The sequence below is a fragment of the Acomys minous genome, assembly GCF_964271855.1.
Source record: "Acomys minous genome assembly, chromosome: 3".
In the NCBI taxonomy this organism is placed as follows: Eukaryota; Metazoa; Chordata; class Mammalia; order Rodentia; family Muridae; genus Acomys; species Acomys minous.
In genome coordinates this window covers 131879299-131905164 of record NC_140485.1, presented here as the reverse complement: position 1 = coordinate 131905164, position 25866 = coordinate 131879299, and the positions used below count along the sequence as shown (strand labels likewise).

The following is a 25866-nucleotide window of genomic DNA, read 5'->3' as shown; positions in this document are numbered from 1 at the left end:
CTTTAATCCCAGCAGCAGGAGGGATCTCTGTGAGTTCAAGGCCAGCCTGCCTGGTCCATGCATCAAGTTCTCCAGCAGCCAGGAGAGCCAGATGGCTCAGCAGGCAAAGGAACTCGGAAAACAAGCCCAAGGACCCAAGCTGCCACATCCTGGGACACCAACAGAGGCAGCAGGAAACTGACAAGGAAAATTGTCTTCCTATGACACACAGTAGTACAGGCACACTGCGGCACACACACTCACACGAATGTGCACTTACGTGAATGCACACACACCCTAGTAATAAGTAAGATGCAAATAGGAAAATTAAAAAAGCAGCTCTGGGCTAGCACAGTCGGGGGAGTGCCCTTGCCTAGAATGCATGAAGCCTTGATTGCCATCCCCCCAGAACTGAAGGATGCACAGGAAAACCAGAAAGGGAAGATATGGAAGATAAGCCTTGGCTACATAGGGAGTTTGAAGACCCTGTCTTTAAAAAAAAAGGGGGGGGGGTGGGGAAGGCTGGAGAGATGGCTCAGAGGTTAAGAGCACTGGTTGTTCTTCCAAAGGTCCTGAGTTCAATTCCCAGCAACCACATGGTGGCTCATCTATGATGAGATCTGGTGGCCTCTTCTGGCATGTAGGCACACACCCTGCAAGAATACTGTATCCATAATAAAGAAATAAATTGGGGGGGGCAGGGGGGGAAGGCTCTGGCAGTCTTTTGCATTAGGGAAGGGAAGGGGACTCTCACCATCGTGTCACAATTATTTTCTAGTCCTTATGCCTACCTAGTGCTAATGGGGGTCTGGAACAGCGATGCCATATATGTGAGCAATCAGTCAGATCTCTGTTTGTTTGTTGTTTGTTTTTGAGACAAGGTTTCTCTGTGTAGCCTTGGCTGTCCTGGACTCACTTTGTAGACCAGGCTGGCCTTGAACTCACAGAGATCCTGAGTGCTGGGATTAAAGGGGCACGGCGCCACGCCCGGCTAACACTCACTGTCTCTATGCACCGTATGAAATACAGTCTAGAAAGCAACAGATCTAATCATTTGATAGTACCTTAAAAACTAGACAGTCCTTCTAAGCACTCTGCCTGCTGTTCTACTGGGCTTGCTTGCTGGAACCCCTTCCTTCCAATGAGAAACCGAGCATGCAACAAACTCACAAAATATCAAATATACAAAACAACACTTATACACAATAAATACCAGAAGAATATGGGATATTGAAGGTCCTCTTCTAAGCATTGTGACTTGAGGACTGGAGAGAGGGCTTGGCGGTTAGGAAGACGGACTGCGCTTGAAGAGGCTAGAAGTTTAGTTCCTGGTATCCACGCTAGGTACCTCAAAAGTATCTGTAACTACCAACTCTAGGGGATCCAACATCTTTGGCTTGGAGGGCACTTGCACTTGCACGCATGCACGCGCGCGCGCACACACACACACACACACACACACACACACACACACACATACACACACACACACCTGGCCCCATACCCATGCATATACAAATCTTAACTTGGGAAAAGAAAAGAATGCTATTCTTTTTTTCCTCCCTGTTTTTCGAGACAGGGTCTCTCTGTGTAGCCTTGGCTGTCCTGGACTCGCTTTGTAGACCAGGCTGGCCTCGAACTCACAGCGATCCACCTGCCTCTGCCTCCTGAGTGCTGGGATTAAAGGCGTGCGCCACCACCATCCCCCGGCTTCATTTTTTAAAGTTTGTTTGTCTAATAATTTCCACAATGGCCAGCCCTAGAAAGACAGCGATGTGAGAGAGCACACAGAACACGAAGGCGCCCTTGGGGTAAACAAGCTAAACATATGAAGTGAGGGATATTTTTAGCTTTGCTAAACTTTCAAATTCACTTAATATTCCACAGGGGGACACAGGGCTGGGGGAGCAACTACCGGGAGAAGCGGCTGAAGCCCTGGAAAGTCCATGCCCCACTTTAAGACCACAGATTTGGTGGCGCAGGTCTCAGAACTATTTAAATCAGAGCTGTTTTTATAAACACAAATTAGCAAGTGGAGTTTAATTTTCTGAGGGAGTAAAAGGGAAAGAAAACATAAACGCATGGTCTCTTAAACAGCCTACCCACAGCGGATTAGCAAATGCATTCTGAAAGCCTGGCGCAGGCAGCCCACTTTCTAGAAGTAGGCTTTACACTACAACTCGTACAACTAGATTCCTCGAAAACAGACATAGGAAAAGTCATTAAAAAAAAAACCCAACGACTATTTTTACTTACACCTAAATGGTATATCTTGCTATAGATTTAGTAACTGGTTTTACTAATAGCAACCACTTAAGCCAGAACTAAATTAAAACGTTAGTCTGATACACTTCACTCAACGCTCTTCTTAACAAGCACCAGGAAGCACCAAACACTTGCAATTTCTCAGGCTAGGACAGGTTATCCATCTGCAGCAGTGAATCTAACACTGATTCAATTCAGCTAGCTGGCTGTGGCTCCTCTCAACAGCCCGCGTTTCCCCAATGGGAAACAATCCAGCCCTTAACACAGAGATACAGATGCATCGTCCCACGGAGATTTTGGTTTGAATAAAAATAAACCGTGGGGTACATTGGTTTGAGGGACCATGGAATGCTTGCTCTCCTGGTGACAGTGTAGGGACAGAAACCGAAAGCCAGCTAAGTTCCAGGCACTACTCTTGAGACTTCCATTCTAGAGTCAGTCACATCAGCAGGCAGAAAAAAATTGCTTTTCTCCCCACGGGCCTGTCACCCAGGGAGAAAGAACAAAGTCTTACCTGTGATAGTTATGGTGCCCAACATATTTAATAACAGTCTTCAGCCTCCTACGGCGGGAAGTCTCCTCCTCCCTGCTAACCCAGTGAGCAGTCGATGCGATCAGAAGGAACACAGTCCCAACCACCCTCAGAGCATCAGGGAGCCTCAAGCACACTAAGAGGTGCAGCGAAGCTTCCCCAGCTAATTATAGGGGGGCCCCGCCCACGCCCCAGGCCCCGCCCACCCCTCTGGCCGGACTTGGCTGTGCTACGTCAGTGCCCCGTTTTTTTTAACAGGGCTGGTCTCTGTGCGTGGTCCGCTGCGACCCAGAGGGAGATTTTTAAGTCTCTGGGGTGAACGAGACCCGGAGCATCAGTATTTGATCCAAGCAGTGATTTCATCCCTTGGCACCGACTACTGCATTTCAAACTTTTAAAAAATTATACGAAGGCAATAACTGTACAGATATTAAATTCTCCGATTTTCAATGCGTGTTCTGTGTCCTTCAGCTGGTTTAAAGGTGGATGGGGTGCAAAACGACATTTCTTTTTAAAAGCCAGGATATTTTATATGTTCCCGACTGTTTCCGACACACCGGCCCGTGTGAAGACCCACAACTCTCCACGGTACTGTTTCCCAGTTTATGCCTTTAGCATTTAGCCAAGACAACTTTTAAAAAAGCAGAAATAATCTGAGCCTTAGGTATTTCCCCCTTTCGTGGTAGAAATGAGCTCAAACTACAGCAACCGTCTCCTGCCTCTGATGTACAAGCTTATAGTACATAAACAAGACAGTTGTATTAAACATTCAAAAAGTCCAACACTTCTTTTTCCGTTAACCTTGAGATTGTTTCTCTACAGAGACACAAATAATAAATGAGTTGGGTCTTCTGTTAGGATGGGTCTATTAGGCAGCCGAAGATTTTTTTCTTTTCGTCTTTTTCCTATTTATCTCAACATGCGCCTCTAAGCCAACAGCTTCTCCCCACCCCCAGAACAGGTTTTATTGTTGCTCATTTCTTCAGACCTCGTTCATGACTACTTAGGAAACTGGAGCGGAGAGATTGGTGCAGAAAAGAGTGGGCAAAGACAAGCAACATTTAAAAGGGGGGATTAAAAAAAATAAAAACAAAAAGGTTGCCGCTCAGCCCCGCGAGCGGTCAGACAGGGAATATGGTTGCTCCTTCTTGCCACCAGGGGGCGCAAGGCACCACGTTCAAGCCCAGAGAGAGGGAGAGAGAAGAAAAGGCCAATTCCCGCTAAGAAATGAGACATTGTTACGTAGATGAGCAACACCCAACCTGGCTGTGAGTCTAGGTAAACCCAGCAATGATTCTTATCCTGATTGCTTAAGCCTGGGAGGAGATTTTTGCCCACTGCATCCCCAATCGGTGCGGGGTCCGCAGCCATCTCTCTCTTCTTATGTATTGTAACTGTGTAGATCATGGCTAAGACCTCCTAGACGCAGCACCAGCCGTCCACAAGACAATTCCCCAGAGTGTCCCAGGAGCCCAGAAGCCCCCAGGGAACTAAGAATACTGAATGAATTGTCAGAGCTTGGTCGTGGACAGCATGTGGCTGTCACGTGGCTCCTCTGTGGATTCGGGTTTACATAACTGTGTCACCAAAAACCTGCCCTTCTGACTCCAAATTCTAGTAACAGCTATGCCACTGAGCGAGCTAAGGGGGGAAATCCCCTAGCTATCAAATTCAAACACAAAACAACACTGAAAAAAAAAAAGGCGAATGTAAGTTTTTTGCTTTCGTGACACAGGTGAAATATCTACACACCCGAAATGAGATTCTGTGAGCGTCAGCTAATGCCAGAAGGCAGAAACAATGGACGGTGTGCAAGGGGCTGACTCTCCTACCACAGTTCTCCAAGCGATGAAGGCCAGAGTGTATGTTGTTGCTGCCAGCAAGTTCCTCTGGGTCTGGCCTTCAACAGAAAAGCCGTCAATCAGGAGAAAATGCAGAAGGAAAGGCCAGACAGGAGGTCACTGCAAACACAGGGGACTTTCTTTCCTTTGCCATCTCTTCCTTTCTCCTCGTGTTAAATGAGTATCACCGGCATCACCTCCCAAAGCAAAAAGGAAGGCTAATACAAGCCCATCGCTAGCTGGATGTTGGGGGCGGGGCTGTTTCTTAAGCCTGCATGGTTCAACCAACAAACATCTGCCGGGTTCTTGTTCCGCTTTTGTTGTGTGAAACCCCCGGGGGACCAATCAGATACTGTGGTCTTAGGGACCTCATTTGTGAGTGGCAGCCACGCTCAGGGGAAGAGAATTTAGCTTGTCCAGGTAGTAACATTTGAGCCAGTTTAGGGAAAGAACCGGAACTCCCTATTGTGGGGCACAAAGAGGCAACACCATGGGGCGGATGCCTGGAAAGCAGGAACTAATTGGGGCGGGGGCGGGTGTGTGTGTGTGTGTGTTCCTTATAACTACTGTTCCTTCGGGCCGGAGAGATGGCTGCTCAGTGGATAAGAGCGCTGCCTGCTCTTCCAAAGGGCACGGGTTCAATTCCCAGCACCCACATGGCAGCTCACAACCGTCTGTAACTCCAAGATCTGACACCCCAACACCAACACACATAAATTAAAATTAAATAAAATATTTTTTTAAAACACAAAACTACTGTTCCTTTCAGTTCATGGTTCTTTGAGGCCTGGGACAGGGAAGGAGAGGTAGAGATGCTTATGAGATAAGACAAGAAAGGGATTGCACACTAGGAAGGATGTCTAAAGACGTCTCAAGAACTTTGTAACACAGTCTTAGAAAGAAAAGGGATGACTAGGGGAACTCGATCTGTAAGTGTACTTAATTCCTTCAATGTGGACATGGGCAGAGGAGCAATAGTTCAAGGCTAGCTTCAGCTACATAAGACTACACATCTCAAAAATAAAAATAAAAAGTAAAGTAATGGGGCAAATACAAATAATCTGAGTTCAGTAGATATTTAGCTAAAGAGGATATACAGAGCGGGGAATAATAGCACATATCTGTAATGCCAGGACTACGTGGTTGAGACAGAAAGATCAGGAGCTCAAAGCTATGCTTAACCACAAAGGTGAGTCTGAGGCCAGCCAAGCTATAAGACCATGTCTCAAACAATCAAAGAAACAACAAACAGATGATGGATGGACCATTAAAAGAGTATACTGCTCTTGCAGAGGACCTGAGTTGGAAGTTGGGTTTCCTGTACCCATCTTGGGTGGCTCACAACAACTAACTTCATTGGGTCTGGTGTCCTCTTCTGGACTCAGAGAACACCTGCACTCACGAGTGTGCACACACCCACACATAAACACATAATTTGGAAGGGGAGAGTCATTGAGATGGCTCAGTGGTTAAAAGCACTGGCTGTTCTTTGAGAGGAGCAGGGTTCAATTTCAGAACCTAGATGTTGGCTCATGACCTTCTGTAACTCCAGGCCCAGGGGATTAAATGCTATCTTCCAGCCTCTGCCAGCACTGCAGACACAGGGTGTCACAGACACTCATACGTATAAAAAGGAAAGTAAAGAAAATCTCAAAAGAAAGGGTTTGATTTTGGTTTTGGTTGTTTTTCCAGACAGGGTTTATCTGTGTAGCCTTGGCTGTCCTGAAACTCCCTCTGTAGATCAGGCTGGCCTTTGCCTTCCCAGTGCTGGATTAAAAAAAAAAAAAATCTAGGAAAGAAAAAAAAACAACTTTTTTTTTTAAACAACTTTCAGATTTAAAAAGAAAAAAGAAAAAAAATCTTTGAGAGAAGGGCTAATAGACTCATGAAATGATATTCAACATCATTATCCATTACAAATATGCAAATTAAAACCACTTCACACCCACCAGGATGCTAATAACCAGATGACAACAATAACAGGGAATGAAAAAGCTCCTGCTAGCAGCAAGGGAAAAAGCGGATCTGATTTAGAAACTGCCTGGGACTTCCCCCAAAGTTGCCAGATGACCCAGCAACGCAGGAGACATATGAACACACGTCCACAGGAAAACCTGGACATGACCGTTCACAGTGACACCAGGCACGAAGTGACAGCACCTTTAGTATCCGTTAACCGACACAGGGTAAACAAGCCTAGTACATCTGCAGAAGGAAACAGCAGTCATTAAAATGAATGGAGTTGGGGCGGCTGGAGGCGTGGCTTGTGGCCTAAGAGGACTGGCTGCGCTTGCAGATGACCCAGGTCTAGGTCTCAAGACACCGTGAGGCAACTTACAACTGTCTTTAACTTCAGTTCCAGAGAACCTGATGCCCTCTACTGACCTCTGAACACACACACACACACACACACACACACACACACACACACACACACAGATACACATGCAGGCCAAACACCCATCCACACATAATATAAATTTTAAAAAATTACAAAGTGCTTAAGGTAACCAGAGCTGGTGACTTACACCTGTAGTCCCAGGATCCAGAAGGCTGAGGCAGGAGGATTGCCACCTTCGAGGTTAGCCTAGGCTACATGTGAAATACAGCCCAACCAGGACTAACTGACAAGTCCATACCTCAACCCCCACACACCTCCACACACAAATAGCTGAGATCATAAAACTTAAGGATATGAGCTGGGCGTGGTGGTGCACGCCTTTAATCCCAGCACTCGGGAGGCAGAGGCAGGCGGATCGCTGTGAGTTCGAGGCCAGCCTGGTCTACAAAGTGAGTCCAGGACAGCCAAGGCTACACAGAGAGACCCTGTCTCGAAAAAACCAAAAAACAAACAAGCAAAAACAAACAAACAAACAAACAAAACAACAACAACAACAACAAAAAACCTTAAGGATATTTTCTCAGCATGGGGAAACCGACACCCAGACATAACACAGCTAAAGAAAACTAGAGTGCTATTGGGGAGTAGGGGAGGAATCACAGGTAGAAAAGGATAATACCTTTCATAAGCGTATGACTTACTGAGATATCTTGTCCCAGAGGCAGTCAGTTCCTGCCAGGATCAGCTGTGGACCTTGTGGTCCAGCGCACACCCTTCCTTGGGCTGCTGTTTCAGGAGCCAAGAAAGGTTCCCAAGATGCTTTGGGGCATAGGAATAGTGTCTGGTGCAGGGCTGTCTTGACCACAGACAACTGTACAATAAATGCATACTGACCTGTCCACTTCTTCTGGTTTTTTTTGTTGTTGTTGTTGCCTTCTTGCTTGTCTGTTCTGAGTTAGGGGCTTATGTAGCCCAGGCTAGCCTTGAATTTCTTGTCGTCCCTTCTCTATCTCCCAAGTGCTGGAATAACAAACACACACTGCCTTGCCTGGCTGTTTGCATGGTGTTGTTTGTTTTGTTTTGAGACAGGGTCTTAACTGTGTGTATAGCCCAGGATAGCCCAGGTGAGCCTCAAATCTCATACTGCCAGTCTTGGCTTCTCCAATGCTGGGATTACAGATGTGTGTCCTCATACCTTGATCTCAATAGAAAACTTTAAATCACTTCTAGATTACTCATAACACCCAATAGGATGCAAATAAATCCTGGGCAACAGAGGTCATGCTATACTGCTTAGCAATAATAGGAGGGAAAAAATGCTTGTGCATGTTCAGAGACCGTGCCAGCATGAAAGCACACCCATGCACGTGCGTGCACACTTCACACAGATCGAGGCTAGCTGACTCTGGTTGGCTGATTAGATGTGGAATCTGCAGCCCCAGAGGATACACTATATATACTGAATATTAGATAAGGCCTCTCTATATAGCCTTGACTGTCCTGGAACTCACTCTGTAGACCAGGCTGGCCTCGAACTCAGGGATCTGCCTGCCTTTGCCTCTTGAGTGCAGGGATCAAAGGCTATACTGAATATTTGTAAGGACATTGACAAGTTAGTGACAGGATAGCCAGTTCTGCTGGGCCCTGTGTATTCAGGTCTCTGCTCTATGCAGCAACAGCACTAGTTAATTGAATTTTATGGTCCAGATGCATTGGGCATGCTAACATAGATATGGTTATTTAAGTTTTAAAAATCCAAATAAGTAATCTGGAGAGCATGAAAGTTTAAAACACTCAAAATGTATGGGGGGCAGGAAATGAGCATTAAAAACTCAATTTAGACGCTGGAGAGATGGCTCAGAGGTTAAGAGCACTGACTGCTTTTCCAGAGGTCCTGAGTTCAATTTGCAGCAACCACATGATAGCTCACAACCATCTGTAATGCAATCTAATACCCTCTTCTGGCCTGTAGCAGTATATGTAAAATCTTAAAAACAAACAAACAAACAAAAACAAAACTCAAATTAACCAGGCTAGAGAAATGGCTCAGCAGTTAAGAGCACTGGCTGCTCTTCCAGAGGACCTGGATTCAATTCCCAGCACCCACATGACAGTTCACAACTGTCTGTAATTCCTGATGTCCTCACACAGACAAACACACAGACAGAACATCAATGCACATTAGGGCTGGAGACGGACCAGCAGTTGAGTGTGCATGCTGCTCCCACAGAGGACCTGAATTTGGCTGCCAACCGCCTCATCAGGCAGCTAACAAATGCCTGCACCCCACAGAGATCTGCTTGTCTCTGCATCCCGAATGCTGGGATTATTCACCTATTTATTCAGAGTAAAATCAGGGAATAAATAGTATGTTTGATGTAGTCCCCAATGCTGTATATGTGGCATGTGTGTGTTTAGTGTGGTTGTGTGTGCTGTGTATGTGCTTGTGTATTCCTGTGGAGGTCAGAGGTCAACAGTTATGTGAGTCCCAAACCACCCACACAGGCAGCCTCAAACCTTCTAGCAGCCACACTGGAAAGGACCACGTTGAGGTTAATATATATGCATGCAGCTGGGTGTGGCTTAGTCATCAGGGAGTGGCACTATTTGAGAAGGATTAAGAGGTGTGGCCTTATTGGCATGGGTATCGCCTTGTTGGAAGAAGTGTGTCACTAGGAGCAGACTTGGCAATTTCAAAAGCACGCACCCTGCCCAGTCTGTCTGTCTGTCTGTCTCTCTCAAGATCAGGATGTAACTCTAAGCTACTGCCCCAGCTCCAGGAGTGCCACCTTCCTCCCTCCGTGGCCCCGCCATGATGAGGACGGACTAACCCTCTGAAACTGTGGGCAAACCCCCAGTTAAATGCTTTCTTTCAGAAGAGTTGCCTTGGTCATGGGGTCTCTTCACAGCACTACAACAGTGACTAAGACAAGTAGGAGATAAACTTCCTCCAAGTGAGTTGCCTGGATTTCTAGCTGGCACCTTATCAAATGGAAACGGATCCTGGAGATTGTTTTCTGTGAGCTTCTCACAGGAACCACAGGAGGGATCAGGTCTGGATGGGGGCAGGTTGGACAGCAGTGCATCCATCACACTCACCCTGATGGAATGCCAAGGCACCTGAACACACCGGATAGAAATTAACTTGGCCAGAGAGAACACTTGGAGCCAAGACTTGACGAGCATGATGACAAGGACGCGCTTCTCTAAAAGTTCATTTAACGACGGTCTTGGTCGGCTTGGGCAACAACACAAAGGACCATAAACCTAGTACACGGCTCCCGGACAAGTGGCATTTGTGTGTCACTACTCTGAAGGCGACTGGTCTAGGATTAGGATGCCATGACGGTAAAGACCTGGTGAGGGTCTTCACCGGGGCTGGAGAGTCTTGATTGATGTTCTGGGTGTTTTGTTTGTGTTCATACTGGGGGACTGAATTTGGGACAAGTGCTGCTATAGCTAAGTGTTCTTTTTTTAATTAATTAATTAATTAATTTTTTTTTTTTTTTGGGTTTTTCGAGACAGGGTTTCTCTGTGTAGCCTTGGCTGTCCTGGACTCACTTTGTAGACCAGGCTGGCCTCAAACTCACAGCGATCCGCCTGCCTCTGCCTCCCGAGTGCTGGGATTAAAGGCGTGCGCCACCACGCCCGGCTTGTTCTTTTTTTTAAAAAAAGATTTTTATTTAATTTTAATTTATGTGTATTGGTATGAGGGTGTCAGATCTTGGAGTTACAGACAGTTGTGAGCCGCCATGTGGGTGTTGGGAAATGAACCCAGGTCCTATGGAAGAGCAGACAGTGCTCTTAACCACTAAACCAATTCTCCAGCCCTAGCCAAATGTTCATTCTTTTGTTTTGTTTTTCGAGACAGGGTTTCTCTGTGTAGCTTTGGCTGTCCTAGACTCACTTTGTAGACCAGGCTGGCCTTGAACTCACAGCGATTTGCCTGCCTCTGCCTCCCGCGTGCTGGGACTAAAGGCGTGCGCCACCACGCCCAGTATTAGCCAAGTGTTCTTAAGAGACACTTGTAGGAGTTGATGAGAAGGCACCCACTACCAAGACTGATGACTTAAGTTAGATCCTTGTAACCCATCTGCTGGAAAGAGAGAACCAAATGCTGTAAGTTGCCTGCACACCACCACATGAACACTGCGGCATGTGCGTGTGTGTGCACACACACTTGTAAATGTAATTAACAACAACAGGTTTTTTTTAATTGTCATATTTGGGGCTGGGAAGATGAATGGCTTAGCAGTTAAGAGCACTTGCTCTTGCAGAGGACCTGGGTTTGGTTCCTAGGACCTACTTGGTATACACACATACATGGAAGCAAAATACCCACACACAAAAAATAATTTTTTTTTTCTGTGTAGTCTTGGCTGTCCTGGAACTTGCTCTGCAGACCAGGTTGGCCTCTAACTCATGGAGATCCACCTGTCTCTACCTCTGAGTGTTGGGATTAAAGATGTGTGCCAACGCTGCACAGTCAAAATAAATAAATAAATAAATAAATAAATAAATAAATAAAATAGTTTTTAAAAAAGTTAAAAAGACAGAGTCTCTCACTGGCCTAGAACACACCAAGTGGACTAGACTAGCTGGGCAGCAGGTCCCAGGGACCTTCTTACCATGGCCTCTCCAGCTGTGAGATGACAAGCAGGTTCCATACCACACACACTTGGCTTTTTAAATGTAGGCCCTGAGGAACTGTACTGATGAAGTCCACGAGCATGTTTACCAATGGAACTCTCTCTCTTTCCAGGCCTTTTGTTGGGGTTGTTTTTAGGTTATGGCCTTGTGTATCCCATGTGAGTCCTGAACTCGATATAGATATCAGAAGGGGACCTTGAACTATTGTCCCCAATTTACCCGTCAAATGCTGGGATTCCAGGCATCCAGTCCCATGCTTGGCTTTATTCGCATGCTTTAAAGAGACTGAGAAGAAACTTAAACACAAGAAATAGTAATAGCGAAATCAAGCTAGTTTTGGCAAGCTTCCACGCAGCACATTCCTGTTGGAAATATACGTTAAGCGCTGGCAGGTTTTTGGTTTTGTTTTGTTGTTGTTGTTGGTTTTATTTTATTTTGTTTTATTTTATTTTTTAATTCAAGGCAGCTTCATTTCTCTGGCGATATTAGGAAAGATGGGAGGAAGCCATGATTGATGTTTGCAAATACTTAGAGGGCAGCCTGTAGGAAGGGAGGTGAGTTTGCTCTGTGCAGCATAGAAGTCAGTCCCGGAGTTGGGAGGGTGGTGAGAGGGAGGGGGAAGTCCAGGCCTCCTTTTATGGGAAACGCTCTCCAGAAGAGGAAACTACAGCAGGCTGAGACCCAGCACACCAGCCTCGTAGCTCTCTTCTACTAAGGCTTCTTGGTCCCCAAATTTGACTTTCCGATCTAATAATCACAGGGACGATGTGATGGACTGACTGTCCCCTCCCACCTCCTGGTACCTCATTTGGATAGAGCTCTCCCCATCCACCCCCCCTTTTTTTTTTAGAGATAAGGTCTCACGCAGCCTAAGTTGGTCTTGAATAGGCTAATGTGGCTGAGAATGGCCTTGAACTTCTGTTCCCTTTTCATTATCTCCTGAGCACTTTCTTTTATAGACATGTGCCACCACGCCCCCAATTTAATGTGGTTCTAGGGATCGAGCCAGGACTTTGTGCGTGCTAGCTACACACTGAGCCACAGCCCCAGGTCCTGAGGAGAGAGGGTCTTTAAAAAAGGCGACTAGGGGCTGGAGAGATGGCTCAGTGGTTAAAAGTGCCACCTGCTCTTCCAAAGGTCCTGAGTTCAATCCCCATCAACCACATGGTGGTTCACAACCATCTATAATGTGATCTAATGCCCTCTTCTGGTGTGCAGGTGTACATGAAGGCACAGCACTGTATACATAATAGTAAATAAATAAATATTTTTTTAAAAAAGGCGACTAAAGCCAAGACGGTGGCTCTACTAGAGAGTCCAAGACTAGCCTGGGCTATCGAACAACTTCAAGGTTAGGACGGGCAACTTAGTGAGAAATAAAATTTAAAAAACTAAACAAACAAAGAGTTTAAAAATGAGGCCACGTAGGCTGGGCTGTAACCCAAACAAACTGTCCGGTGTCCTCCTCATAAGAAGAAATTTGGACACTTAAAGATGCCCAGGCACGTAGAAGGGAAAGGGCAGTGTGGGGACAGCAAGAGAGCAGCCATCTGCAAGCCAAGGAGAGGCCTCAGGAGCCGTTGAAACTGCTCAGAATACGAGAATGATAAATGTTTGTCTCTACGTCATCTGGTCCAGGGTTTTTATTTGTTATTTTTATGGCAGCCCCAGCAGACTCATATAATGAAGTAATGGCCACATGCTTGGCACTTTTCTAAACATGACACACCTATGTTAAGATCCGTTAAAGCTGGAAGGAAGACAGCTCAGCCAAAAAAATAAAAATAAAACAAAACACTTGCTGTCAAGCCTGGTGACCTGAGTTCGATCCTTGAGACTCTAGTGACCTCTGTATGAGCACATAAACACACGTGCACACAGATATGTAGTTATAAATTTTTAAAAGTACATTAAAGTAGCTGTGTATGGCGGGGCACATGCTTCATCCAGCACTCAGGTGGCCAGGAGAGCACATCTCAGAGTTCTAGGCCACCCAGGGATAGAGAGACAGACAACTGCCCCCCACTCCCCCACCCCCGTCTTAAACAACAGCAAAAAGATATACTTATTAGACTGATCACATATTAACTTCTTGCCAAAATAACTAATGCATTCTATACATTCAAGCAACAATAGCAATCTAAACAAAATTAAAAGTACAAACACAAACTGGGGTGGGGGGGAATTTTTGTTTGTTTTTTTAGAGACCTGGTTAGTTTGGAACTCACTTTGTAGATCAGGCTGGCCTCAAAAAAAAAAAAAAAGAAAAAGAAAGAAAGAAAGAAAGAAAGAAAAAAAAAAAAAGTAAGTTGTCATTTATTGATTGCATGTCCCTGCGTGTGTGCTATGCTTGTGTGTGGGTATGGATGCAAAGGACTTTGTACACTCAGTTCTCTCTAAGCTTTATGTGAGCTCCAGGGAGTCGAACTCAGGTCCCCAGGATTATGCTGCAATTGCTTTCTACCTGCTGATCCATCTTGCTGGCCCAGAGGCTGAATTTTAAGCCAAGAGAATACATTTTCTTTGCCTAACTGCTATGGTTGGGATGCTGAACCCTCCCATCCACCCTCCTACCTCCCAGGGTGGTGTTACTGGAGGGTGCCACATGCCTTTAGGAGCCAGACTGTAGTGGGCAGATCTCAAGTTATTGGAGGCATACCCCTGAAATGGACTATGGAATAACCCCCCTCCTGTTCCTCTTGCTTCCCGCCATGAGGTGACCATCTCATTTGTTCATATGCTCTGACCCTGATGGTTAGGCACATCTACCTACCCCAGACCCAAATCAATGGATGCCCCAGTCTTGGACCAATGCCTATGAAGGAGGAAGCCAAAACAAACATTTTGTCACTCAACTTCCTGGGATATTTCTTCTCAGGGGCAGAAAGTCACTAACACACTGCATTCTCTCACCTCTACCCCCACGAAGAACACAGCTCAAAACAGAGTGTGTGTGTGGGGGGGGGGCAAGAAGTGCACAAAAGTACAACAAGCTATAGGTAACACTTCTAGAATTAGCTGACAAGGAAGCAACAGCGTTTGCCAGCATCCTTCCATCCACTCTTTCTGAGTCGCAACCTTCTGGGAACTCCGCACACTAGAAATCCATGTGATACCTTGTGGCCATGTTCATTTATAAAGACATTAACTTTGTTCTTCATACCCCGATGACTCTGAAGCAAGATGTTATTATTGAATAAGATGCCCCCTTGCAAACCTTTTATTCATTTAAAATTAAAACTTCAAATCCAGAAAAATGAGTTTTAGTATTGGATTAGGAAAAACCATAGAATTCATTTTATAAATAGGCATAATGACATTTTAAGCACCTGTCCAAGGATGCTCAGGTGTCAGTATTAGCTAATCCTCCCTCTGTGGTTCTAAGGCCCCAAGGAGTAATACCGATGACTCAGGCTTCGGAGGTGCTCATTTTACAGATAGAAATTGAGTCCACAGATAAAAGGGGAGGCACTCGAATGAAGGTCAAGTGCACGGTGTGTGCCTGTGCGCATGCGCATGAGAGTATGTAGTTCAGAGGCAGAGTACAGTGGCATACACTTGTAGTCCCAGCACTTGGGAAGCCGAGGCACGAGGATTGCTTGGGCTATTCCAACACTAGTAGGGAGCAGGGAATGAAGCTAAGTAAGTTCCCAGGCCTGCACACCAAAGGACTTTCACCTGAGCTCAAGGCTTATGTCATGTTAGCACTCTACAGTTTTCAAACCATCAACAAGACGAGACTGAGTCGGAGAAGATGCTGTGCAAAGTTATTGTCTATGAAACACAAAGTGCGCGCGCGCTGTAGGGAGGAGGTCCTCTCTGTGTCTACAGAGCATCTCTATAGGAATCCTTGTCCACTCATGACAGGTCAGGGTGGTGTTGCACGTTCCAGGCAACAGCAGATGCCAGCCAGCAGTAAGCATTCTGGGCGTTCTGAGAGGGATCTAGCTTTGTTACCGCCCATGCAACAGAAAGGAACATGGCCAAGACCCACAAAGCAAAGTGCGTGCACGCCTAAAGCCAGCATTGCCAGGAATGGGTAAGGAAGACTACCGTGAGTTCGAGGCCATCCCAGGCCATATAAGGAGACTCTGACAAAAACAAAGCCAAACAGGCTGCCATACTTAACCCACTGGAAAGTGGCTGCTATAAACTCTCCTTCACCGCCTCCTCATCCCTGGCCTTGCTCTCCATCAGGGAGGAGGGAAGAGAGAGACCTCGGATGCCAGATGCTAACAGCTGGTACCAAAACCAAAACCAAACCAAACAAAAACTAGGCAGAATGGAGGCTAATGATGGGGTGGTAGGCAGGTCTTCCTAAAAATATAAACAAGATTAGGCCACGTGTTAAGACAGAAAAAGGAGTGAAAAGGACCAGACTTACAGGGGGAAACGACAATTATTCAGTGATCACCTTTGGTCTTTCCATAGCCCAAAGGTATTTGGCCCCAGGCCGGGAAAAGCTCAAATTCAATAAAACAAGTGTGAATATAAGCACCAGTAGACAGGTGTATTCTCCGCCATGCAGCAAATTCAGCCATTAAATACTTGAGTCATGAGTCCTCCACTTCTGCCTCTACCTGAGGGATAACGCCGAGACGTAGAAAAGGGGGTTACCGTGAAATGAGGACTAGTCTCTCTAGAGACCTCTGCTTTAGTCAGTGCCCCTAGGGATGGGGGAAGGGGTGAGCTGCTCACACAGCAGGTGGATCAGGGAATCCCTGCACGAGGCCCCTGATGAACACGCTGTGCACTGGTTCACCTGGCTAGTGCTTTCAAAGCAGATGAGCCCCAGTGTGGCAAATGCCAACAACAAAGCAGTGAAGGACAAATGCCACCACTGCTTGTGTAAATTCCCTCCATTCTGGGTGTGCAAAGGGTGAAGGAAAGTAATTGAAAACCAGGACGGAGCACCACTGTTCTGTCTCGCACAGAAATGTGGCCATGAAGAGGAGCAGTGTCGTTTTTTTTGCTCCACAGACTGCAAAAAGGCAAATCTCCGAGGAAATAGAAACAGCTCAGAGTGTAACCGGAGGCAGGGCACTGCCTGCCAGGTGCCACCCCAGCAGCACAGAAACTCCGCCTTGTGCCTTGTGAAAGATACATTGTTTATACTCTGACCCCACAGCGCAGGATGACTTGTATGACTTCTGGGGTTCTTTTTCTTTAGCAACTAGTTATAGTAGCATCAATGGAAATAGGACCTTAAGGTTTCCTTGTCTGTTCACGAAATTAGTAAAAGACACTGAGAGAGAAGGCTAAGCAGTTTTAATAAAAAGATAAGTTGACGAAGCACCTCAAGAGGAAGCAAGGGGGGATGCTCACTCCGGAAGGTAAAGGAAATTGCTGTGATTTTTTTTTCCATTGTAAATAAACGTTTGCATTCATCCCCGAACATGTGTGATCTAAAGTTGCCCCTGGGGCTGGCAGTGTGTCTCAGTGGGTCCAAGTGTTCACCATGCAAGCCTGAAGACCTAAGTTCCACCTCTGGAAGCCATGACGTGGTGGTGGGCATCTGTAATGCCAGCATTCCTACAGGTGCGCTGAGAGGCAGAGACAGGAGAATCGTCAGAATTGTTTGTGGACCAGGTAGCCTGGAGGATGGAGTGCAGTATCAAAACCAAGAGACTCTGGGGAGGCAAGGACTGACTCAGAATGCTTTCTAACCTCTCTCTGCATGTATCCACAGCTCGCTCGCTCACTCACTCACTCACTCACACACTATAGTAAATAAACAATATTTTAAAAACATTGCTCTGAAGTTATGCTCTGTACTACTTTTTAAAGTTTAGAATATATCTAGTATATTGTTCTATCACTTAAAGAAAGTTTCTAAGCTGGGAGGGAGGGAGGGAGGGCAGAAAGTTTACAAGAAAAAAAACATATTCTAATATTCTTGAATTATCGGTATCTCTGAATTTCAGAAAAGGCAAGCCAGTCATGATGGATCCTGGGCTGCACAAAAGAAGACGCAAGCTGAGTATTGCATTCGTTGTTCTCTGCTTCCTGAATGCAGATGCAACGTGAGCTGCTGCCTCAAGGCTTCCTGACATAACCTGGCTGCCATGGGGGACTGACTGGCTGTACCTCAAACTGTGAGCCGGGGCATAAACCCTGTCTTAAACTGCTTCTTGTGGGCATCCTTTATCACAGCGGTGAGATAAAATACGGAAACTGGTACCACAAGGGCCCAGGGACTCACTATGTAGCCCAGGCTGACCTTGAACTTTGAAGCAATTCTTCTGCCTCAGCCTCCCAAATTCTGGTTGTATAGGCAGCTATAAATCACCGTTCATGGATGGCATTTCTCTGTTTCCTTTTGGAGCTGCTTTGACTCAAACCCAGAGCCTCAAGTATGCGAGACAAGTGTTCTATCGCTGAGCCTTATAATGATCACCAGTCAGTTTAAGGTAACACTTCAGCAGCATGGCTCCTCATGCGCATTCACCCTCGTCAGTTTAGCTAAGGAATTTAGCCAAATGCCAACAAATGCCACCATTGGCCCAACATAACTCGAAACGTGTTTTTATTATTAAGTGGACCATGATAGAAAGCACAGTCCTCCGAACCCTACAGCCAAGGGTTTACACACTCAAACCATGTTTTTGTTTACCTAGGAGTCATCTCCCAGGTAGAGCTCTGACTTCCAGAAATAACCACAAAATCCAAACCCAGGGCTCTGGAAAGGTAGATCCATGGGGTTGGTAAGAACAATTGTTGTGCAAGCAAGAGGTTGTGAATTTGAACCCTCAGGACCCTTGTAAAAGCCAGGTGTGGCTGTGAGGTGCCTGTAAACCCCAGCATCGGGATTGGGGGCAGCAGAACCTGGAAGCTGGCTGGCAAAAAAAAAAAAAAAAAAAAAAAAGATAAAAGTCTGCTCTTCCTCCCCCCAACTCCCCCCTCCCCCAAGACAGGGTTTTTCTGTGTAGCCTTGGCTGTCCTGGACTCGATTTGTAGATCAGGCTGGCCTCGAACTCACAGCGATCCGCCTGCCTCTGCCTCTCGAGTGCTGAGATTAAAGGTGTGCGCCACCATGCCCAGCAAACTTCTGCTCTTGTGAGGAAACAAAAAAAAAAAAAAAAAAAAAAAAAAAAGCAAAAAAAAAACAAAGCAAGAGGCAGGGTAGGGGTGGGGGTGGGGAGAAACTCCTCTGGCCTTCACATGGACGCATGCATGCATGCATGTGCATGAACACATACATATAATTTTTCTTTAAAGTGCCTAACAGGTTGGTGAGATGGCTCAGGGGTAAAGGCCTTTGCTGTGAAGCTGATGACCCATGTTTAATCCTTAGAACCAGCTCCTATAAACTGTCAGTTGTCATCTGACTTTTACACACACACACACACACACAAAAATCAAACACCCAAACACAGGCTAAATACTTACTATCAAAAGACAAGCATGAGAAGATTGCTGTTGAAGAATTTACCAGGAGGATTCCGCCTGCGTCAACACTGCCGGGCTGTGAATTATGGTGGCGGGGCCGATAGGACAAAGATAAGAGCAGGCCTCTGAAGGATGCTCACGGTGGCCTCCACAGCCCTTTCGGGAGACTGCTAGCCTCTCCCAGAAGCTGAGTTTTTCTCAGGGCTTCTCTCCGTTCTCCCAGCCCTCAGCATTTGGTATATGCCCAGACTTCCCAGGGCAGCCATGGTCAACAGTAGTCACTGCTGGGGACAGAATGGCTTTTTATAAAAGCTGGCGTTTAGCCAGGTGCTGAAACATCTGAGAAACCACATCTGGGGGAAAGGAAGACAGCAAACAGCAAGCCTCCAGGAAACGCGTCACAGACTACAAGGGACACACATCGTGCTCTCCAGGGTCTCATGGAACGTGTGCCCGCCCCCCCCCCCCATCCCACATATCTACCCTATGTGTCAGCTCGGCCACATACGAAGATCACTGGATTTCATACAACAGAGGCTGAGAACGGACTCGTATGGGCACTCTGACTTCCACATGTACATCATGGCGCATGCGCGTGCACACACACACACACACACACACACACACACACACACACACACACACACACACAAGAAGCGTCTGGGAGGATGGCAAGATGGCTCAGTCTTGGTGCCTCTCACCAAGCCTGAGTTCTATCCCCAGGAGCAGCACGGTAGAAAGAGAACTAATTCCTGCAAGTTGCTCTCTGACCTCCACAAACACACTCAATGAATAAGTGAGTGTGTGAGCACACACAGAGTAAATAAAATATATTAGATTTTTTTTTTTTGAAAAAAAAAAGCTCACTCAGACTATCCTTTTCTGCCGTATTTCAGAGATCTCAAACTGTCTACAAAATATTCCGCAAACCACACTGATTTTGGCTCCCTCTTATCTAGGCCCAGTTTTTCTGTCTGGGCCAGTAGCCAGCACATTAGGCTCACAGGAAACTTCTGGAAGCACACTTTCTCCAGTCAGCCTCTATGTCCCTGCATGGACACAGTGCGGCAGTTAATTGTTACCTGGGTTGGAGTCCTAGGAACACTGCCTAGCCCACAATAGACATTACCATAGCCTCTGACAATGGTGACGCAGTTTGGGAGGTAGACAGTGGCACTTTCCTGGAACGCACAGGGCCCCGACCTCTAACCCCAACACCACAGGGAGGTGGCTGGGCTGGTCAACATCTCTTTTTTTTTTCTTTCTTTCTTTTTGGTTTTTCGAGACAGGGTTTCTCTGTGTAGTCTTGGCTGTCCAGGACTCGCTTTGTAGACCAGGCTGGCCTTGAACTCACAGCGATCCACCTGCTTCTGCCTCCCGAGTGCTGGGATTAAAGGCATGCGCCACCACGCCCGGCAACATCTCGTTTCTTGCACGATGGACAAGCTCTCCGAGCTCTGGCCTACAGCCCTAGCCCTGATGGTGACATCTAAATCCAACTTGTCTTCTGTTCCCAGGTATTAGTGCCACCCTTGGCCTCGGGGAGCCACTCCACCTGAACTCCGAGCAGCTCCTCTCTCTTGCAAAATTCTTCTTGGCTTTATGTTTTATTGTACTTAATCTTTCCAGGACCCCAGTTGGGAATCAGAAATAGAAAACCCAGATAAATGGTCCCCAAAGCACCTTAGCCAGACTGAATTCAATGGAGTGGGGGGAAAAAATGGAGAGCTGTGGAGATGGCTTGGGCAGTAAATAAGTTCTCGAGTTTGAGCCCCAGAACCCACTAAGGCAGCCAGACCACTGTGGCTTGAGCACGCATGCTGAGTGCTAGAGAAGACCGCTGTGGCTTGAGTACGCATGCTCAGTGCTAGAGACGACCGCTGTGGCTTGAGCACGCATGTTCAGTGATAGAGACGACCACTGTGGCTTGAGCACGCATGCTCAGTGCTAGAGACGACCGCTGTGGCTTGAGCACGCATGCTCAGTGCTAGAGACGACCGCGGTGGCTTGAGCACGCATGCTCAGTGATAGAGAAGCAGTCGTTCCCCCCCCTCCCCCCCCCCCCGACTGCTGGTCGACCAGCCGCGCCTATTTGCAAAACTCCAGGCCGCTGAGGGATCCTGTCTCAAAAACCAAAGTGGACGGCTCCCACCCCCGAGCTTGTCCTCTGGCCTCCTCACATACACACACGCACCTGTGCACACACACACGGAGACACACCAGCCACTGCTTGGTTTACTTCAAAATGAATGCAAGGAGGACAAAGGGCTGGCCTCGGGGATTCGATTCGCGTCCACTCCAGCCGTCTGGTGGCTATTAGTCAAAAGTCTCATACTAGGTCAGTGAAACCCTCCATCTGTGAGAGTATGTGTGCATTTCTGACTTTATATGGTGCCTGTGGTGATATATAAAGAACAGCCCTTCCCACCAACTTCAAAGCAGCTCCTGGCTTGACGCAGCGCTGGGCGGGCGCGGGGGGAGGGGGGCTGGGGGGGGGGCGAGCATGGGAGAAGAGAAACAATGGGTTCCATGTGTTGAAAGGATCTTATCCAGAGAGACAATGCCCAACCCTTGCATTTATATTGCAGCCGAGCCAAGCAACTACATTGAATATACCTTTTAAAAATTACGTGTATAAAAAAAATTACATGTATGTATGTGGGTGAGTATGTATGTCTATGTATGCATGTATGTATGTATGCATGCATGTATGGTGTGTGTGTGACATCAACTTTTAGGGTTTTAAAAAAATATTTTTATTTAATTTATGTGCATTGGTGTGGGGGTGTCAGATCTTGGAGTTACAGACAGTTATGAGCTGCCATGTGGGTGCTGGGAATCGAACCCGGGTCCTCTGGAAGAGCAGACGGTGCTCTTAACCACTGAGCCAACTCTCCAGCCAACTTTTAGTTTTTTAAAGATTTATTTATTATGTACACAGTGCTCTGCCTGCATGTACATCTGCAGGCCAGAAGAGAGCATCAGATCACGTTATAGATGGTTGTGAGCCACCATGTTGTTGCTGGGAATTGAAATCAGCACCTTTGGAAGGGCAATCTGTGCTCTTAACCATTGAGCCATCTCTCCAGCCCCGGGCCCTCACTTTTCTAAAGCAAGCATACTTAGTATTTCCAATGAGAACTCACACCTGACATCACACAAACCTGAGGGACAGTGACCTCTGATATCAACCCCCAAGTACAGGAGCTACCCAAAGTGTGTTAAATATCTCCCCTTGAGACCAGCTAATGAACTGTGCTGTTGGCATCTTGTGCCTCGAGGCAGTGTGGTGTAATAGATAGTGTTTTCTGTTGACAGTACGTGACAACCTGGTTCATGGTTCACCGCAAGTGCAGTCTGCCCTCCAGCTCGGTGCCCTGCCGAAGCCAGCGTGGCCTGCAAGGACAGCTTACCATCTTCAGCAAGGACTTCTTCCTTCTGTCCCTCCTGGCTTCCCTCTTGGACATGGACATCTCCTTGTTCAGCGACGCCGTTGACAGTGGACAGCTGACCGTTCTTCTGTGGGAGCTGTGGGGAAGACAAAGCCAGGTAAGCAGGAGCTCAGTCCACACCTCTTCCAAGATAAAAGCAATGCTCTGACATCCAGAGTATAAACTATGAAGTGGAGAAATACAGAAAAATGGAGGGCCCACGATGAAGAGAAAGGTTTTCTGTAGTCATCTACAGGAGTAAGTGACCCTATAGAACACATGATGGCCTATGAGCAAAAGTTGACCTTTGTATGTGAGGTGTGCGCACAAGTCCGTTCTATTTTCTTTTTCTTTTCTTTTCGTTTTTCTTTTTTTTCTTTCTTTCTTTCTTTTTTTTTTTTTTTTTTTTTGAGACAGAGTTTCTCTGCATAGCCTTGGCTGTCCTGGGCTTTATAGGCCAGGCTGGCCTTGAACTCACAGAGATCTGCCTGCCTCTGCCTCCCCAGAGCTGGAATTACAGGCGTGCACCACTATGCCCGGCTCAGTCCATTCATTCTTTTAGTCATTCAAGACCCTGTTTCAGAAACTACGGTGGGTGAGTCTCAGCTCTGAGCTTAGAGACTAGCACAAAAGCCAGACTTTCCTTGTTTTTTTTCTTTTTACTCCTCCTCATAGTGATGAGGAATCCAGGGCCTTGATATATCCTAGGGAAGAAATCTATCATCTCTAGCCCTAGAATATACATATACATATATATAAATTATATGTATATTATATAAATATTACACACACACATATATACATACTATAAAATAGTATTTCAGTGACTCTGGTTTTAAAAGCCCACACCCCACCCACATTTTCAGATGTACCCTATTCTTCCCCTGAGCATCTCTCTTTTCACTAACGTCTATTCCTATAGCATTAAGAACACCGGCTGCAGTTGGACACAGTGGCACACACATGTAATCCCAGCACTTGGGAAGACAGAGGCCGGTGGATCTCTGTGAGTTGGAGGCTGGCCTGGTCTACAAAGCAAGTCCAAGATAGCCAAGGCTACACAGAGAAACTACTGGCTGTTCTTACAGAGGACTGATGTTTGCTTCCCAGCATCTACATGGGAACTCACAACCACCCTGAAGCCCTGTTCCAGGGGATATGACGCCCTCTTCTGTCCCCTGAGGGTATAAGGCACACATGGTACACACAAATGATTGCAGGCCAAACATTCACACATAAAATAAGTAAATCTGTTTTTAAAACTATAAGATCCAACATTTAACACTAGCCTAGGCGTGGTAGTGCAGGCTTGTAATCCCAGCACTCGGGAGGCAGAGGCAGGCGGATCTCTGTGAGTTTGAGGCCAGCCTAGTCTACGAAGTGAGTCCAGGACAGCCAAGGCTACACAGAGAAACCCTGTAGTGAAAAACCACCCTCATCTGCCTCTCCCCCCAAAATTTAAAAATAACCAAATAAATAAAAACATGTTTCTTTGTGACTAGATACAAGTTAAGAAAAATAATGGAGCTTTATAAATAGTAAGGGGTTCTTAAGTTAGAACTGATGTTAAAATTCTACTTAGTTGCTGTATGTGTATATGGTGTTTTACCCACATGTGTGTCTGGACACCATATACATGCAGTACCCATAAGTACAGAAGAGGACAACAGACCCCCTGGAACTGGAGGTACAGATGATTGTGAACCGCCACGTGGGTGCTGAGAATCAGATCTGGGTCCTCAGCTGGGCCGTGGTGGTGCATGCCTTTAATCCCAGCACTTGGGAGGCAGAGATGGGAAATGGTGACGCTTGGAGCTCATGGGCCAGCTAACCTGGACTGCTTGGTGACATTCCAAGACAGTGAAAGCCCCTGACTCACACAAAAGGTCAAAGGTGACGACTTAGGACCAGAACAGGAGGCTGGCCCTTGATCTTCGTGTACGCGCTGGGCAGATGCACACACTCACAAAACTCATTCTTCCCTTGCTGTTGCTCGCTGCTCCCAGGTCAACGGATAGCTCTGGGCAAACAAGTATTGATCACTCTCGAAGGTTCTGCGGCCTCTAGGTCCAGAAGCCCTTGAGGATCTAACCAGATCTCACCGTGCTATTAGCCTCACCTCCCAGGGAAAGCCCTTCGCCCACCTGCGTTTCCCCTGAAATGCTGGCACGCACTGACACCGCAGATGGAGCAGTCGGCTTCAAAATACCCATGCTGAGTCCAGTTATTAGACAGGGTCCTCAGATTACAGCTCCACTTCAAGGGTTCACTTACCAAAATATATAAGATGGGAATTTTAAATGAAAGATAAAGATGAAAGAGGGGGGGTGTCTCCCCAAGGCACAGCAGCAAAAGTGCCGGCACCAGACCTGGACACAGGCTAATCCATTAGCAGAGTTAGATGGCAGAGGTGGGGGTGAGGGGGAAAGAATCACATTTTGGCTGGGTTGTGGGGCAACTCAATGAATTTTAGGCTCTATCTTGATATGCTAGGGGTGGTGGTACAAACCTGAAATCTAGGATACTTTGGAGGGGCAAGGGGATTAGGCAGGAGTATTAGGGGTTCAAAACCAGCCTGGGCTTCAGGAGACACTGCAAAACCCAAAAAGAGCTGACATCGGAAATTAAACAGAGAGCTCAGGGAGGATGCACTGGCACCTCACTCTGTGTGTGTGTGTGTGTGTGTGTGTGTGTGTGTGTGTGTGTGTGTTGTGTGCATGTGTGTATATATATGTGGTGTGTGTGTGTATGGTGTATTTGTTGGGTGTGTGAGTATTCAGAGCATGTGTGTAGATGCATGTGTGTGCTCGTGTGTGGAGGCTGGGGTTGCTAGCGAATGTCTTCCCCAGTCACTGTCCACTTACTGAGGCAAGGTCTTGCACTAAGCCCAGAGATCACCTATTTACCTTATTCGGTTAGTCAGCTGGTCCTGGAGGAGGAAATCGCCTGTCTCTGCCTCCCACGTGTGCTTAATAAACTCACTTTTGTTTTGTTGTTTTTTGTTTGCTTGCTTGTTTTTAGAGATGGGGTTTCTATCTGTAGCCTTGGCTGTCCTGGAACTCTCTTTGTAGACCAGGCTGGCCTCGAACTCACAGAGATCCATCCATCTGCCTCTGCCTCCGGAGTGCTGGGATTAAAGGAATAGGCCACCATGCCTGGTTTACCACATTTATTTATTCGCATATGCCTTAACCATTTGCAAAATCATGTGTATGCAGGCATGTCATGTGTATATGAGTAAGTGGGGTACGTTCAGATCCCAGAGACGTCGGAACCCCTCTGTGGGTGCTGGGAGGCAAACTCAGGTCCTCTGTTAAAAGCAGCGCATTCTCTCACCCAGGGAGCCACCTCTGCAAGCCGGCGTGTACATACTGGGTCCACACACTGGAGAAGCATTTCTCCACCCCACCTTCCTGTCAGTCATCTTCAGGCAGCAGC

At 46.8% G+C, this 25866-nt stretch overlaps 1 protein-coding gene across 3 annotated transcripts in view; it reads right to left on the bottom strand.

The window, feature by feature from the left end:
* AKAP12 (A-kinase anchoring protein 12) overlaps positions 1-25866 on the bottom strand; it is an 84189-nt gene that overhangs the window by 16462 nt on the left and 41861 nt on the right. For 2 of the 3 annotated variants that reach the window (XM_084776813.1, XM_084776814.1), the window contains exon 2: positions 22411-22525. In XM_084776813.1, coding sequence (XP_084632939.1) covers positions 22411-22525 — 115 coding nt within the window. Of the gene's footprint in view, positions 1-2758; positions 2918-22410; positions 22526-25866 lie in introns of those variants that run through there. The other variant, XM_084776816.1, reaches the window with a different exon arrangement.